A 15743-nucleotide genomic window follows, 5' to 3' on the forward strand; every position below is an offset into this window, starting at 1 on the left:
TGGACACCTTGCACTCCTCCACCTTCCTCTTGAGGATGCCCCACATGTGCTCAATTGGGTTTAGGTCTGGAGACATACTTGGCCAGTCCATCACCTTAACCTTCAGCTTCTTCAGCAAGGCCGTTGTCATCTTGGAGGTGTGTTTAGGGTCATTATCATGTTGGAAAACTGCCCTACGGCCCAGTTTCCGAAGAGAGGGGATCATGCTCTGCTGCAGGATGTCACAGTATATATTGGAATTCATGTGTCCCTCAATGAAATGCAGCTCCCCAGTGCCGGCAGCACTCATGCAGCCCCAGACCATGATGCTGCCACCACCATGCTTGACTGTAGGCAAAACACATTTGTCTTGGTACTCCTCACCAGGGTGCCGCCACAGACGCCGGACACCATCTGACCCAAACAGGTTTATTTTGGTCTCATCAGACCACAGGACATGGTTCCAGTAACTCATGTTCTTGGATTCATTGTCTTCAGCAAACTGTTTGCGGGCTTTCTTATGCATCGGTTTCAGAAGGGGCTTCTGTCTGGGGCGACCGCCATACAAACCGATTTGATGCAGTGTGCGGCGTATGGTCTGGGCACTGACAGGCTGACATCCCACTTCTGCAACCTCTGCAGCAATGCTGGAAGCACTCGCACGTCTATTTTTGGAAACCAACCTCTGGATATGACGCTGAGCACGTGGACTCAACTTCTTTGGTCGACCCTGGCGAGGCCTGTTCCGAGTGGAACCTGTCCTGGAAAACCGCTGTATGATCTTAGCCACTGTGCTGCAACTCATTTTCATGGTGTTGGCAATCTTCTTATAGCCAAGGCCATCTTTGTGAAGCGCAATAATCCTTTTTTTCAGCCGCTCAGAGAGTTCCTTGCCATGAGGTGCCATGTTGTCCAGCATTCAGAGAGAATTGTGCCCAAAACACCAAATTTAACAGCCCTGCTTATCATTTACACCTGAATCCTTGTAACACTAACGAGTCACATGACACCAGGGCGGGAAAACAACATCATTGGGCACAATTAGGACATGTTCACTATGGGGTGTACTCACTTTTGTTGCCAGCTGTTTAGACATTAACAGCTGTGTACTGAGTAATGTTCAAAGGACAATAAATCTATACTGTTATTCAAGCAGCACACTGACTACTTTAAGTTATATCAAAGTTTCAGTAGGATAATGTTATCCCCTGAAAGGATATAACAGAATATTTGCAAAAATCTAAAGGGTGTACTCACTTTTGAGATATACTGTACATGTTAGGTTTGGAGTCAGTGCACAGGAGTTATCAGCATAGCCCATACATTTACATCACATCATTTGTTTGTTTATCTACAGATTTGAAGTTAAAACAATGTATTTATTTGCCTTTTGATTACCAGGTGCAGATCGTCTCTATGACAACATTGAAGACATGGTGGGTTATCGTCCATGGCCAATAATGAAGTATTGCTGGCTTTACATTACCCCGACTATTTGTCTGGTGAGTGAAATAGTTTCTTTAATTCCTATCAATATTAAAAAGACGTATAGTATATAATATGAATGTCAAAGTGAATAAGTCTTTTCTGTGAGAACAAAGGAAAATGTAGTTTTGGCTAACTTCTTTCTGGTCTTTAACACCAAATTCAATGATGTTTTGAGTTGGCACATCACTGGGCTGTGAAAGAGTTGTTTGTAGCCCATAGAAAAGTGCAGCGCAGATTGATCCTAGTTTTAAGGTTGTTTTTTAATTTTTTAATTTTAAGGATAATGAGCTCCTACTTTTTAAATTACTTAATTCAGTTAATATATTATTGAGCTTAGAAAAAGCAAGTGTACTGATTTAGAGTAGGCATAATAGTATTTTAATTTTATGTATTGTATGTAGAGGTACAGGAGAGCCTTTTTTTTCTGCAATTAGGTGGAAGGAATATGTGCACCAAAAGTACACAAAAGCGGACAAGGTTGAGTTTTGGAAAATATAGTGTAAATGAAAAGACCCCACTACAGACCTGTAAATGATTCATGTGTGTGCTATATTTATGGGAAGTGGAATGGAATGTGTTAGTAATAAACATAACAATGTTCAAGGAGAAAATGTTTGATAAACTGTACATCACTGAACTGGAAATGTGTGAATTACACTGAAACTGTATAAAAATAATATGTCCTGTCAGGGTACCTTCATCTTTTCATTGGTGAAATACAAGCCTCTCAAGTTCAACAAAACCTACATCTACCCGAACTGGGCTTATGCTTTGGGCTGGTTCCTCGGACTGTTCTGTGTTCTCCTGGTTCCTCTGTGGATGATCTTTAAAGTTTCTTGGATGAAAGGGACCATAGGGCAGGTATGTACTCAGTAAAGAAAGATAAATATTACAAAAACTTGATTAAAATCCTGATGTGATCTAGGGCTAAGACAATCAGTCCATTGAGAGAAAAACGATAAAGGGGCATCTTTCACTAATTTCAAACATTTCATAGAACCAACAATTAATCAGGAAATGAATCAGTAACGAAAATAATCCTTAGTTGCAGGCTAATGTGATCAGTACAATATTAGATCAGTTTATGATTTGTATGTAAATCTACATAATCTGGAGTCATTGCTATGGACATGTGTGTGCCATGTCTAATAGTTGGATTTCTTCTGGAAAGTGTACTTCCCATTTTATTGCTTTAATTCTTGTCTATCGTAATGACTTAGACTTTGTCTGAAAACAAGGAAGTAGGGGATAATATTGTGTGGTAACTTGTGCCAAGATTAGGATTCAACAATACTTTAAAAGTTACTTGATATTGTTGTCTTCTCTACTTTGATGGAACACTAATAAAAATAATTGATTAATAAATACTTTTCCCAATACCATGCATGTACCATCCCTCTAAGCCAGTAGATCTCAACCTTTTTTGGGCCAGCGCCCTCAATTGCCCTAATACACCATGTACCCAGGGAGCAAACAAAGACATTTTATTCAGGAGTGTTAAACAAATGCAACGGTAAGAAGTTTGAGATTCAAACTTTAATCAGTGTCATAGACTGCAGCCAATCAGGGCCAGACATTCAAACTGTAACTGTAACAGCAACCTCAGAAATGTGAAACAAATTTCACTCTTGAGTGATCCAACAATAAACGAGCACAAAGGAACAAGTCTGAAGCGCCAGGAAAAACAATCAGTCGCCGGTTTTATTCTATATCTGACTAGATTTGGATACATTTTTTTGGAGTAGATTTTTTTCGTGTGTTTATGAATTACTTCACGGGCCGTACACACAAACGCCCCCCCAAAGACACGTGAACGCCCCCCTTTCTAAAATATTGCTTCCAGAACCGTTGAGAACTGTTGAGAACCCCTGCTCTAAGCCTTGAATCTAGTTTTTATGGTTAATACGTTTCAAAAGGAACAGCAGTATATCAACAAGGCCCTCCAGTCATGCATGTCAAGTAGACACAGCTGCATTTACTGACACAATTACTTAACTTGAAACGCCTGAAAGTGAGATAAATTACAGGAGACAGGCTGGGCTTCTATATATATGTAGGCTCTATTGTTTTCCTACCATTTTATTTGACAAGTAAGTCTGTCGTCATTTACAATTATTGTCATTATCAGTTAAATTGCGTGTTGTTTTCTCAATCAATAGTTTGTTAAAGTAAAAAATACCCACAACTATTCAACAAAACAATTATTCAGATTGCTTGTTTTGTCCGACTAAGGAATTCAATTTACAGTCATGTGAGACAAAGAATAGCAGCAAAGGTTTTTGAGAGGCTGGAACGAAAAATACAAACTATTAATACATTTTCACAATAGTTGCCGATTGATAAAATGTTGTCGTTGGACTAAGTGATTCATGAATATACTCAAATATACATTTTGAAAGCACTAATTCACACAGGACTATGTTGACAAAGTGTCAAAAACCTCATCCTCCCGATCATTTCAGTGGACCAATGCAAAGCTAAACCTGACTCAGCTCTTGCCAAAAACTCAATGCAACATCATCCAGCAACAGACTGCTTCAAGTAGCTGCACGAGTGCAAATTCCTGGTCGATTACTGTAAACCTCAAGATGATGGTATGGCCCAAACAGGTCAGGACATCATAAGATTTGACTGGTTGACGTCAGTGAACAGATATAATCCTGTCGTTCAGACAGCTTGTTCTTGTAAACATGAAATGAGAATGAAAAGTCAGGACATCATGTAGAAGATTGCAATATGTCACGCTCAAGGCTTTTTCCCCTTTTGTTAAACAGTTGCCAAGTTACTTTGTGTAACAAATGAATGTAGAAATACTTAATGCTGCATGCGTTGTTTATTCCTTTTCTCTATGTGTTCCTGCTGACTAGTTTGGGCAAACCCAGCACTGCATGTCATCATTTTGTCTAATGTGAACTTCTGATTGTTTCTACAGAACATCAGGCAGCTTTGCCGCCCTGAAAACAAGACGCAGAGCACAGCAAAGCAACCCGAGCAATGCCCTTTGAACCCGAACAACACTCTTACTCCTGCTGCCAATGAATACAAAGGTGGAGCTGAGATGGAGATGCAAATGTGAGAAACTGAACATTTTTGATAATGTTTTAAATGTGATATTTTTACTTTAAACTTCAGGTTTTACAAGCTAAGCATTTTTTAGAAATTCTGATGAGCAATAAATTCAGAAGACTTCCAGCAGGTCTGCAACCTGCACAAGAAGCAGTGAGTCTTGTTTTCCTGTAAAAATGTTTCTACTGTAGACAATATATATACAATATTGAGAAGACAGAGTTAAAAAATAGATATATATTCATATAAAGCAATCCTTTAATGTGTCTGATTACGTCATCATTTTCATGTTTCAGTATGCCATAGAGGATCAGGAGATGCCAATCCTGGTTATCACTGCCTACTAACATGCACTACCGCCACAGAATTTTAGGCAATCTCACCCCCTGAAAAATGGCAAAAAACAAATTAAAAAAAATCTGGTGCCAAAGGCAGTGGCAGCTGATATATTCAGACAATGCAAAAGGTTTTATACGGAATCAATGTGGTCAATGTTTTTGATCTATATCTATATCTATATCTATATATCTATATATATATATATATATATATATATATATATATATATATATATATATATATATATATATATATTTACACACGTACGTTTGAAATGGTCTGCCTTATATATTATATTATTATCTGACTATTAGCAATATGTTATTATATATTTTAATGTTGTTACATGCATTTACCTGCATATAATTATTACATTAGAATTCAGTGGGGACCATAAGCCAAAGTTTGTTACCAACAAAGAAACAAACTTCTTCACAGCTCAGTCTGCATTTTGCTTTGCTGTGTCGCCCACCACACTCATCACATCTCACTGAATGATGGGTTTTATTTACGGGTATTCATTCACAGTTTATCGTATGGATAAATGTTTGAGTGGATTCATTTAGCCGATTGTACAGATATTCTCCTTAAAATAATATGAATACAGATTTATGAGTAATACTGTTTTTCGCCACCTAAGTTCTTGATGAATGATTGCTCTGCTTAGGTGGTCACTGCCATGTTTAAATGTAAAGAGAGTGAGACTAATGCCAAGCGTTTCAAGGGTTCCACAAGTAAAAGTCCTATTTTTTTTAAATATGCAAAATGATAGGTGCCAACAAAGAGTCAAAATAGCTTCTTTTACCAGAGACGGTTTAGAAAGGAGACGACGCACTCAGAGTCAGTTTCCTGCATGTGTTTCACATGGGTTCTGTCACTGCAGCGCCCCTTTAGCGGCAGGTCTGAGTCCATTAACTACAACAGGAGACGTGAACATGAGCACAGATTATGACCGATTCTTTTACCCTGTAGTCACCAGAGTAAATATTGGACCCATTTATCACAAGCCACATATCTTCCGAACATTACACTAAAATGGCATTTTTTGTAAAAGAAATTTCAAATCAGGAGAAACTTAACTTTGGGGGAGACACATGCTTCTGATGTGTTTGTCTCAGCAACACACGACATCTGGCAGCAGAGCGTTAACATTAGCCAAACTGTAAACGTTTTACGCTAACATCGACAAACGTTTGCGAAAGCCCCAGCTAACTAATATTCATAATGCTAAATATGTTTGATAGATGATTACAGATTACACCTTGCAGCGCATAACTAATACATCCAAGAATTTAAATACCTTCCCTTTGAGTTTTGGGATCAATTCAACAGCCTCAGTGCATTTCGACCCTGATTGTAAAAACAAAGCAGTCTGAACTTACAGTTCTGATTCAGGCCTCGGTATGGCTTCTTCTCCATAGCAACGGCGGCTGAGGCTCATGGGAGCTGTAGTACTTCGAGCAATTGACCATACCAAACTGACATAAAACAAATTTCATAAATTAAGTTGAAATGTTTATAACCAAAAGCCATAACCCTTAAGTATCATTAAATTCCCAGAACGCAGTGTTTCTGTGTTAGTTATCATCAAATAAAAACTTCAAATATGATATTAAAAATGGGGAAATATTTCTGGAACCCACCGCTCTGCCCACAGGAAATGTATCATTTGACCAGTGTTTGAAAAAGTCTTGATTTAATGTTGTACTCACAAGATATTAAACTATACCTCAGACATGCACCATTTTTGGTAGTCAAACATTGGACCCCACAGTAGTTGTTTTTATAAATGTTGACTTTGAATTCTTGGCATGGTCAAAGATGTATTGACAGGAAAGTTTAGTTTAGTTTATTTCAGCCATTTTAAACTTATACAACTTAAATACACATGTAAAAAAGAATAAATAAACACTAATAAGTATTAGCTTATTACACCTCTTTTTACATTCATTATTTTGTACAATTCTCATTTAATGTATAGATTTAAGATGATTCACTACAACTGCTGAAGAAACAATATGCTCAGACATAATTTGTGTTATGACAATTTAAGAAAAGGTCTAAAATGTTGTAACCATATTGCACCTTAAGTACAAATTAATGTTATAACTGCTTATATGGAGAGTTAATATTAGAGCCTCTCCTTTAGATCTGTATTTTGATATTCCTTCTAGTCTTATAGTCTATTTTTGACACCTGTTATTTTAACATATAAGATTTAATTCCCAACACAAGTAAATCACAAAGATTGCACTTTGGCAGGTGACTTTCATGTGGACTTTGTATAAGCAATGTAGACTATTTTTTGTCAAATTTTATCCATGCTATGAGAAATCAATAAATTCTATATTTTGCAGGATTTTGAATTAATTTTGCATCGTTTTTATTGTGTATTGTTTTTATTGTGTATTGTTGTGGACAGGACATTTTGTTGATGAGACACACCAAAGTAGTTTACTATCACTTTTCCTTCACTGAGTACATGAAGAACCTGAACAAACCTAAACTGTCTCCCTGGTCTTGTGAACCTATTCCTCTTCTAAATACAGGAACAAGAGTTTATACTGTATGACTTTTCTCTGTTACAAACTGAAAGGGAATTGAAATGATATTATGATTGACAGTGGTAAAAAGTACAGGTAAAGAGTACATTTACCGAATTGCTCCCATTTCTTGCTACTTTACTACATATAAAATATTGTTAAAAAAAATGTCACTACATTTATTTACCAGCTATTAAATAATTTGTATAATGTATCATTATTTTAACTTAAACGCACAATACTCTGTCCTTTCCTGCCACTAGAGCAGTGGTTCCTAGCCTTTTACCTTAAGGGAGCCCTTTTATTTTATTGAGTAAATTGACGATCCCTAACTTACATTAAGTGACATATTTTATTGATAATTCATATTATATTCAATACCCATGTGAAGTTTTGGTGACCCCCAATGGGGGTCACTGCACTGACGTGGAGTAGCGTGGGAACCTGAGAGTTTGTCATTGCAGTCAGATTCTTCCTTCATTGTTCATTGTTCAGGAGGTTGTTACCGGGAGCACTGAATAAAGAAGTTTCACTTTAGAATTCAGTGTTTCCCCGAACACTGCCTGTGAAGCTGCTTCTAACGTTTGCTCAGCTTGTTTCACTGATAACTTAAAAGGACCAGTGTGTAGTATTTAGGGCAGTGGTTCTCAACCTTTTTTGGGCCAGCACCCCCCTATCCATTATCCACAGCCTGAATCAGCAGCAGTGATGCAGAAGTTAGCTCTTTCAGATGTTAGTTCTGCTGGTGTTTTAACATTAATTCAGATTAGTTTTATTCATGGTGTATCCTTGGAATAGCATTAATGCTTTCGAGCAGTGGCGGTTGATGGATGGCGGCGCTTGTTTTGTTTTTTTTAAGCAGCACTTTATCGCTCAGCAAAATACAAATAAAAGTCTAAAAACACACAATGTTATCTTTATCCAAACGCACTCGTCCTTTCAGCTCGTGCAGTTTGCCATGTTTTGTGCTGTAAAGCAGCTCGAGAGCCTTTTTCATGACCGCAAGCGCGTCTGCACAAACACTGGCCTTTTACTTTCACAAAGAAATAATCGTTCGTCCATTTCTCCTGGAACATTCCGCATCCACCTTTCTCTTTGTTACACTCGCCATGCTGCGTTCACTGATGTCAATGACAGTTTAATATTGAAGTTTTGTGACATGACGTGACCACGTGATGACACATTCCGCTCGTGTTGTGTTCAAGGACCCTGACCTTGGCCAGGAAAAACAGTCAGTCGCCGGTTTTATTCTATATCTGACTAGATTTGGATTAATTATTTTGGAGTAGATTTTTTTTGTGTGTTTATGAATTACTTCACGGGCCGTACACACAAACGATCCCCAAAGACACGTGACCGCCCCCCTTTCTAAAATATTGCTTCCAGCGCTCCCCGACGTTCTCTGAACACCCCCTGGGGGGCACTGCCGCCCCCGTTGAGAACCCCTGCTCTAAGCCTTGAATCTAGGGTTAATAAGTTTCAAAAGGAACAGCAGTATATCAACAAGGCCCTCCAGTCATGCATGTCAAGTAGACACAGCTGCATTTACTGACACAATTACTTAACTTGAAACTTAAGACGCCTCCATTGAGAACCCCTGATTTAGGGGGATCCATGAGGATAGGGATATATATAATTCATAACCATGTTTTCAATAATCAACTGAAACATTACATTACATTAGAATTAACCATTCTACATAGGGAGCGGGTGCTCTTCCAGTCCGATGAAAAAGGTTAGCAAACCACTGGTCTAGATCATTTCAGGGTTGCAGTGCATGTGTGAAAGGGGCTGAAAACTGAAAAGCCCACACTGCAACAGACGAGCTACAGTGGCTGCAGTCACTCTGCACTGAAAGGAAAGACCAAAGATCTGAAGTGCCCCCTGCTGTGAATTTAAAATACTGAGCTGTACAGAAATAATCATAGAGAAGCAGAAAAGGTTGGATGGCAGAACTGTATTTTTGCTTAGGGCAACTGATAAAGAGCTAAAATACTATGGGCAAGTATAGTTATTAGCATCTTTATATACATAAGGAGAAGTATTTGAAAGCATAATTATAAAGAGGTAATTTACGCTGAAAACAGCATAGTAATATCTGAAAAACAGCTACTCATCATATATTTTCATGGTTGTATTACATATTTAACACTTGGATGATGATTTTTCAAATATTTTGTCACATAATCTCATACTGTAGATTATTGCAGATTAAATGAATACCCGAGTAAAGGTTGGAACATGTTTTGCCTTGGCCATAGCAATAATGATGAATGGTATGCTATTTAGCACTTAAACTCCTATAGTATTGTGGTAAAAGCAACTGAACACATGAAAGGAATGTGAAATGTGTGTATTGTCATGGTTTGGCATTTTGAGAGGCCTCAAGAGTCCTTCACACTTGGCATGCTTTATGTGAGGAGGCCCTTGGTGTCTGAAGGTTAAGATAAGATGAGGGCCTTGTAGATGTTCCAGAGTCCCATGGTTTATTTAAAAAACAAAGGGTTTGTAGTACATGCTCCTCGGCTCTGGGACAGACTTCCACTGAGCATCAGATTAGACTACACTGCTGTGGTCCTGTGCTCTTGGTTTTATTTTTTAGTTGAGTTATTTTGCATGTGTGTCTGTGTATCAGGGTTCTTACAGTTTAAGGCAAGTGAAATTTAAACTTTTTTTATCGCTCTCTGAAATAAATTTAGGACCAATTTTACAATAACCTAAATTAAATTACTGACGGTTAGGGAAAGCTTTGCCCAAATTGTTTATTGTAACATAAAATATTTCCCCATGTCATTGCAGACAGTGCATCTGCAAACAACAAACTAAATATGTGTGTTGTTGGTTCGGCTATTCTGATTTGCTTGACATTAATGCGAGAGGCATTCGGTAAATTATTTGATAAAAAATGTTACCAATTATTTTGACGTTTTAAATTGCAATGTCAGAAAAAACAAGATTCATACAATCCTCTTTCCCATGTCTTAGCATTTAAAGACTTTTGAAAGATTGATTCAAAAACATTTTAATACCAATTAAGGCCTTATTTTTAGATTAATGAATTCAATGCCTTTTAAGACTTTTTAAGGAACCCCATGGATCCTAGTGTGTGTGTACATGTGTCAATGCAAAGATGTGTAGGCTATGTGTATATGTATATGTTTCATTATTTACTAGGGCTAACGAATATTTTCTTTATCAATTAATCTGCCGATTATTTTCTTGATTAATGAGTTGGTCTATAAAATGTCAGAAAATGTGTCCACCCCAGTTTCTCAAAGTCTAAGGTGATGTCTTTAAATGCCTTGTTTTGTCAGTCCAGAACCTAAAGATATTCAGTTTAACAGCATGAACAGAATTCTCTGCAAGTTTTGCATGATAAATTACTTTAATGTTTAATCGATTAGTCAACTAAAGTTTTCTCAAATCAGATTAATGTTGTAATGAATTTATATATCGGACATTGAATTATTCTTTTAATTAGTGGACATTGACCTGAAATACAAGTTTTCCACATCAAGTACATATAAAGATTTATGTATCTGTCCCTTTGAGTCTTATAGTTTAAGAAGTATGTGATTGTGAAGTGCAACACTCACATACAAAAGCAGTGTTGATGAACACTGTCTCCCTCCTCTCAAGCTCTGCTATCCATATGATTTCAAACTTTTGAGCTTGAAATCGTAATGCATGTAAATGTTCTTCTTTAAATGAACATAATATAAATATGAGTTCACTATAAGAAGTACTGTACTAGAAGGCAACTTGGTTCTTGGACTTTAAGCTCAAGGTAAGAGAGGAGAAGCAACTGAAAAGCAATAAACACAGTTTCACTGAATAGGTAATTATCTAAAACTCCTGGTGTGATTTATTATACAAAACCATATCATTATAAAATTACTAACACTGAAACTTGAGAATACTAATCTGTATTCTTGACTGTTTTAAAAAAAGAATTTGGGTTAAAAGTATTTAATCAGTCACACCTAATATATCACTCTCCTCTCTGTCGCTTGAGGAGCATGAGAACTTGTAAGTGTCAAACTTTTAGCTCACATTTAGAGGTCCCCCTTGTGGATACAATACCTTGCACTCTGTTAAATATCCAGCTACATTTTCATCTCCATCAGACAAACCCAAACCAGTCGATCCAGAAACTCAAGGATCCACTCATCTCATTAGATAATCTCTCCTTCAGCGGAATGGCAGACTTTCTCGGCAGGCCAGGTCATCTCCCTCCTAAGACCCCTTCACAAATAGCTAAGGAGCGTGGCAAATGGGGAAGCAAAAGAGAGTTCATTCTGTCAGTGGCTGGTGCTATTATTGGACTTGGAAATGTGTGGAGATTTCCATATCTGTGCTACAAGAATGGGGGTGGTGAGTATTTCTGTTTATTATTCTCTCAGTTTAACATTGCTACCCCAACCTCTACTTTAAAAAAGTGCAGTATAATGTCAGATCTTGCATACAAACTTTTAAAACTATTTCATTGTTGTCTATAAATTAGAGAAATAAAGAAATTATGGTTACCTGTGTCGCGATAGACCGATATTGATTAAAAAAGGAATTAATTAATGAATTATTATATATATATGTATAAAAACGAGAGACAAAACGCACAATAAACAAAGTTAAAGGTGATACTTTTTATTTGATTTACTATACATGTTGAGATATGTTTCAATTTGTTTTGGCAACAATAATGATCTAGTAAAAACCTGATATTGTGACAGTATGGTTTTAGTATTCACCAAGGAACAATTATAATATTTACTTGTTATGTAGCCTCTTGAAGTTGTTCTGTAAAATATCAAAAACAAATCACAGTGCAATGATAGAAACTACACCTTTTAAGATGGGAAAACATACAATATTTAACGTGTGGAATATTTCTCAATGCATTACTAGAAGTTCATACCAATTTCACCTCAGTTTCACAAACACCTACGGCACTCTAATGTCTCCTACTTTTGGTCTGTTGCCCATCTGATGATTAAGGATTTGACAGGTTATGAAAGGCTGTGAAAATAATGTTTACGAAAAGAACACTGTCAGATTCTTTGCTGAATCCCTACTTTCTTTACTTACAAAGCACCATGATCCTCTGGCTAATTTCACATACCTCAAATTTAGAGTCAAAAATGTACGTTATGTAAACGGGATGGTGAAGTGAGTGTTTTAAACTCATTCACATACAGCGTAATATATTGATTACACTGAACCTGACCAGCACCTGCTTGACTGATCTGGTCTCTTACATGATGAGTAGCCTACTGTATGAGATATAATAAGAAAGTGAAGAGGAGACATCCAATAACAGGCCATGTGGGGAAGACGATACACTAGAGATGTTCCAGGTAAATTTGTGAGTCGCATCGGCTGAGAAACACATTTTATTGTGGAGATACCCCACCAAGAAGTTCAATTTGAAATTAATAGCTTTAAGACCTCTTTAATAGTGGCATATTTAAATCTTCCAAAACTTTTCCAAAATAATTATGATTTAGCCAAATTACTGCATCCAACTCCAAACTTGTGTATTGGAAAGAATCTGGCGATACAGATACTTATGATACAGAAGTTACGATTCAATATATTGCGATACTTCAAGTAAGGTGAGATATTGTGATTTTTTAAAATCTAATTTTAGTAAAATTGTCAAAGTGTAAAGAACACACCGCCATCTGCATTCATCACAGTCCAATATCATAGCACTACATTTGTGCAATCTGAGCTAAGGAATTAACATTTGTCTGTATCAGTAAAAAAATTAATGCTTGCAGGATCCTTTAGATCAGGTCCAAACTACGGCCAGCGGGCCAACTGCGGCCCGTGGTCCATTTTTAATTGGCCCGCAGCTAATTCTAAAAGTATAATGGAATAAGGCCCAGATAGAAACTTGCGCTTGAATGTTTTGTACTTCTTAGTTCTAACACAGAAACACAGTTTTGACTTGTGAGCTAACTTAAAACATCAAGTGTCAGATAAAGCTTGTGCTTTAGATTTGTACTGGATTGCATGTGATGAGAGCACAGACGCGACAGACACCGCACAGCTGTTCATTTCTTTTGCGGGGAGTTGACGATAACTTTTGCGTTACGGAAGAGCTGCTTGGTCCTAGGAGTCTAAAGGGCACAACATAATTCGAGCACTAGGACTTTACCACAGAGAATGTAAAGCCTTCCTGTCTGAAGTCGATGCTGAATACGGGGACGCACTCCACAGTTCTGATGTGCGCTGGCTGAGTCGCAGCTCCGTGCTGCAGCGGTTTTATTCCCTGAGATCAGAAACCGACCTGTTTTTGAAGAGAAGGACCATTTTTAGTTGATCTTACTGGTCATCTCAACACTGAACAAGAACCTACTGCGCACATGAAAGTATTCTGTGTGAAGCTCCGTCTCTTTGAGACACAACTACGCAACTTCAATGTTGCGCACTTCCCCACTCAAATATGTGAGCAAACATTTTCTGTTAACTCTGAACAAAAGCAGATTGAGAACCAAAATGAGCGACAGCATCTCTGTGATGTCCTTCGTATCTCAACCACCAAACGTACTCCTGACCTGCAGCATCCTTCAGTCCAAAGTGCAGCATCACTGCTCCCACTGAGTGCAACACTGTTCCCATTATAGGAGAGTTAAAACATATATTACAAAGTATTCATGTTAATAAGATACATCTTTCAATACATTCAGTCAATTTAAGTTGATAACATTTTCTAACTAACGTTAGATGATGTGTTAACAAGCCAAATAACCTATTTGTTTAACAAGCTTGAGATATATCCATCCATCCATCAATGTTTATGTTTTTCTTAATTGGTTACAAAGCAGATCTGTGGCTCAAAACATTATGTAAACACACATCTGTCAAACACGGTTGGGATCTTGGCTGAAAGACACTTAACTGCGTTAGGTGGAATAATGCCAGCTACAGTCAGTCTGTGGATAATACTCACACATCCAAGATAAACACAACAATTGAGATTGAGAGTGGAGATACATTTGGAAACTAGCAATCTAATCCAAGCAATAAATACTCACAGCAGAGTGGATGTCCTCTGAAACAAAAACAAAAAAAGAGTTCCAACTGAAACTACACCTAAATCTGACATTTGACACATGTTAATGCTTAAGGAAATTAGAGCTTAATCGATAAATCAAATAGTCAATCATTTATAAGGTGGCAGATCTGTATCGGTTCAGAAAACCGATTGTCTTAAGTCAATTTATCAAATCAAAAAGTCTACCATTCTCTTGTTTCATCTTCTCAAATGTGGATTTAGTAACTTGTCTATTTTGATGTGTTAGAACACCCTTACATTTTAAGACATGTAACAATCCTCTGTATTTATTAAAATCTTGTCCAATATGTTTTTTATTCCAAAAAGTAGTTCTCCCTAATCAATGATCCTGGAATTTAAGAAATGCCAGTAGGCCTATGGAGATATTCCACATTGACCTCAAGGGTCGCTTACGTTAGCTAACGTAGAATCCAGGCAGTGCCCTGGGATCGAATCAATCATACAGAGTGCAAGCAGTCTGTGTTCATGTATTTTAAAGACAGTAAGGAGAAGGAGGGGGGAAAGAATGCCACAGTTGGCCCACAAAGAAAGGGAGTAGAGGAGGGGTGTGTGGAGAGTTCGCACCGTTGCAGGTGTTAGAAAGACAAAATAATAGCGTGAGTAGAGAGGAGAGAGGGGAGGGGGAGAAGATTCACCCATTTGGGATAGACACAAGAAGAGTGTGGGAATAAAATAAAGTTACAGAGATATGCTGGGAAAGACAGAAGTTGAACCAAGTGTTAAACAATAAGAATATAATATGGACATATGAAATTTTCCATTACAGCTTCTTCACAAAGTGTTAACTACACACATACTGACTGTCACTCGTTGTTTTACAAAATTACAATTTCAGGATTTATTTCACAGCCATATTTATTTATTTATTTCATAAGCATTTTTATTTATTCAAAATTGAATTAAATGGCATTCCATAGTTTTCTGCCACATTTGTACGATCACTATTTTGATCGTATTAGATATTTTAACTGGATGATGAAGGATTTTCGTCATCGGAAGTCTGGATCTTAAGTTATCAGATAAACAAGCTGAGCAAACGTTAGTTGCAGCTGAAAAGCTTTGGAGATGTTTAATGTGAAACTGCTTTAGTCAGTGTTTTATAATTACCCAGTCAATTCGTTTTGGAGACAAGGAGACCTCTGCGGATAATTAGGCTCCTAGTAAAAGCCTCCTGAACTGTGAACAATGAAGTAATCCTAACCAGGATAAGCTGACGGCAATGATGGCAATGATGGTGCAGACAACAA

The 15743-nt window shown here is 37.3% G+C and overlaps 1 protein-coding gene across 13 annotated transcripts in view; it reads left to right on the forward strand.

Moving 5' to 3' along the window:
* LOC115007836 (sodium- and chloride-dependent GABA transporter 2-like) overlaps positions 1 to 15743 on the forward strand; it is a 39257-nt gene that overhangs the window by 15911 nt on the left and 7603 nt on the right. For 8 of the 13 annotated variants that reach the window (XM_029430846.1, XM_029430845.1, XM_029430843.1 and 5 more), the window contains 5 exons: positions 1381 to 1481; positions 2158 to 2328; positions 3930 to 4076; positions 4400 to 4539; positions 11611 to 11789. In XM_029430846.1, the coding sequence (XP_029286706.1) occupies positions 1381 to 1481; positions 2158 to 2328; positions 3930 to 4076; positions 4400 to 4539; positions 11611 to 11789 (738 nt within the window). Of the gene's footprint in view, positions 1 to 1380; positions 1482 to 2157; positions 2329 to 3929; positions 4077 to 4399; positions 4540 to 4829; positions 7239 to 11542; positions 11790 to 15743 lie in introns of those variants that run through there. The other 5 variants (XM_029430844.1, XM_029430853.1, XM_029430854.1 and 2 more) reach the window with 5 other exon arrangements.

Source organism: Cottoperca gobio, chromosome 5, assembly GCF_900634415.1.
Source record: "Cottoperca gobio chromosome 5, fCotGob3.1, whole genome shotgun sequence".
NCBI lineage: Eukaryota > Metazoa > Chordata > Actinopteri > Perciformes > Bovichtidae > Cottoperca > Cottoperca gobio.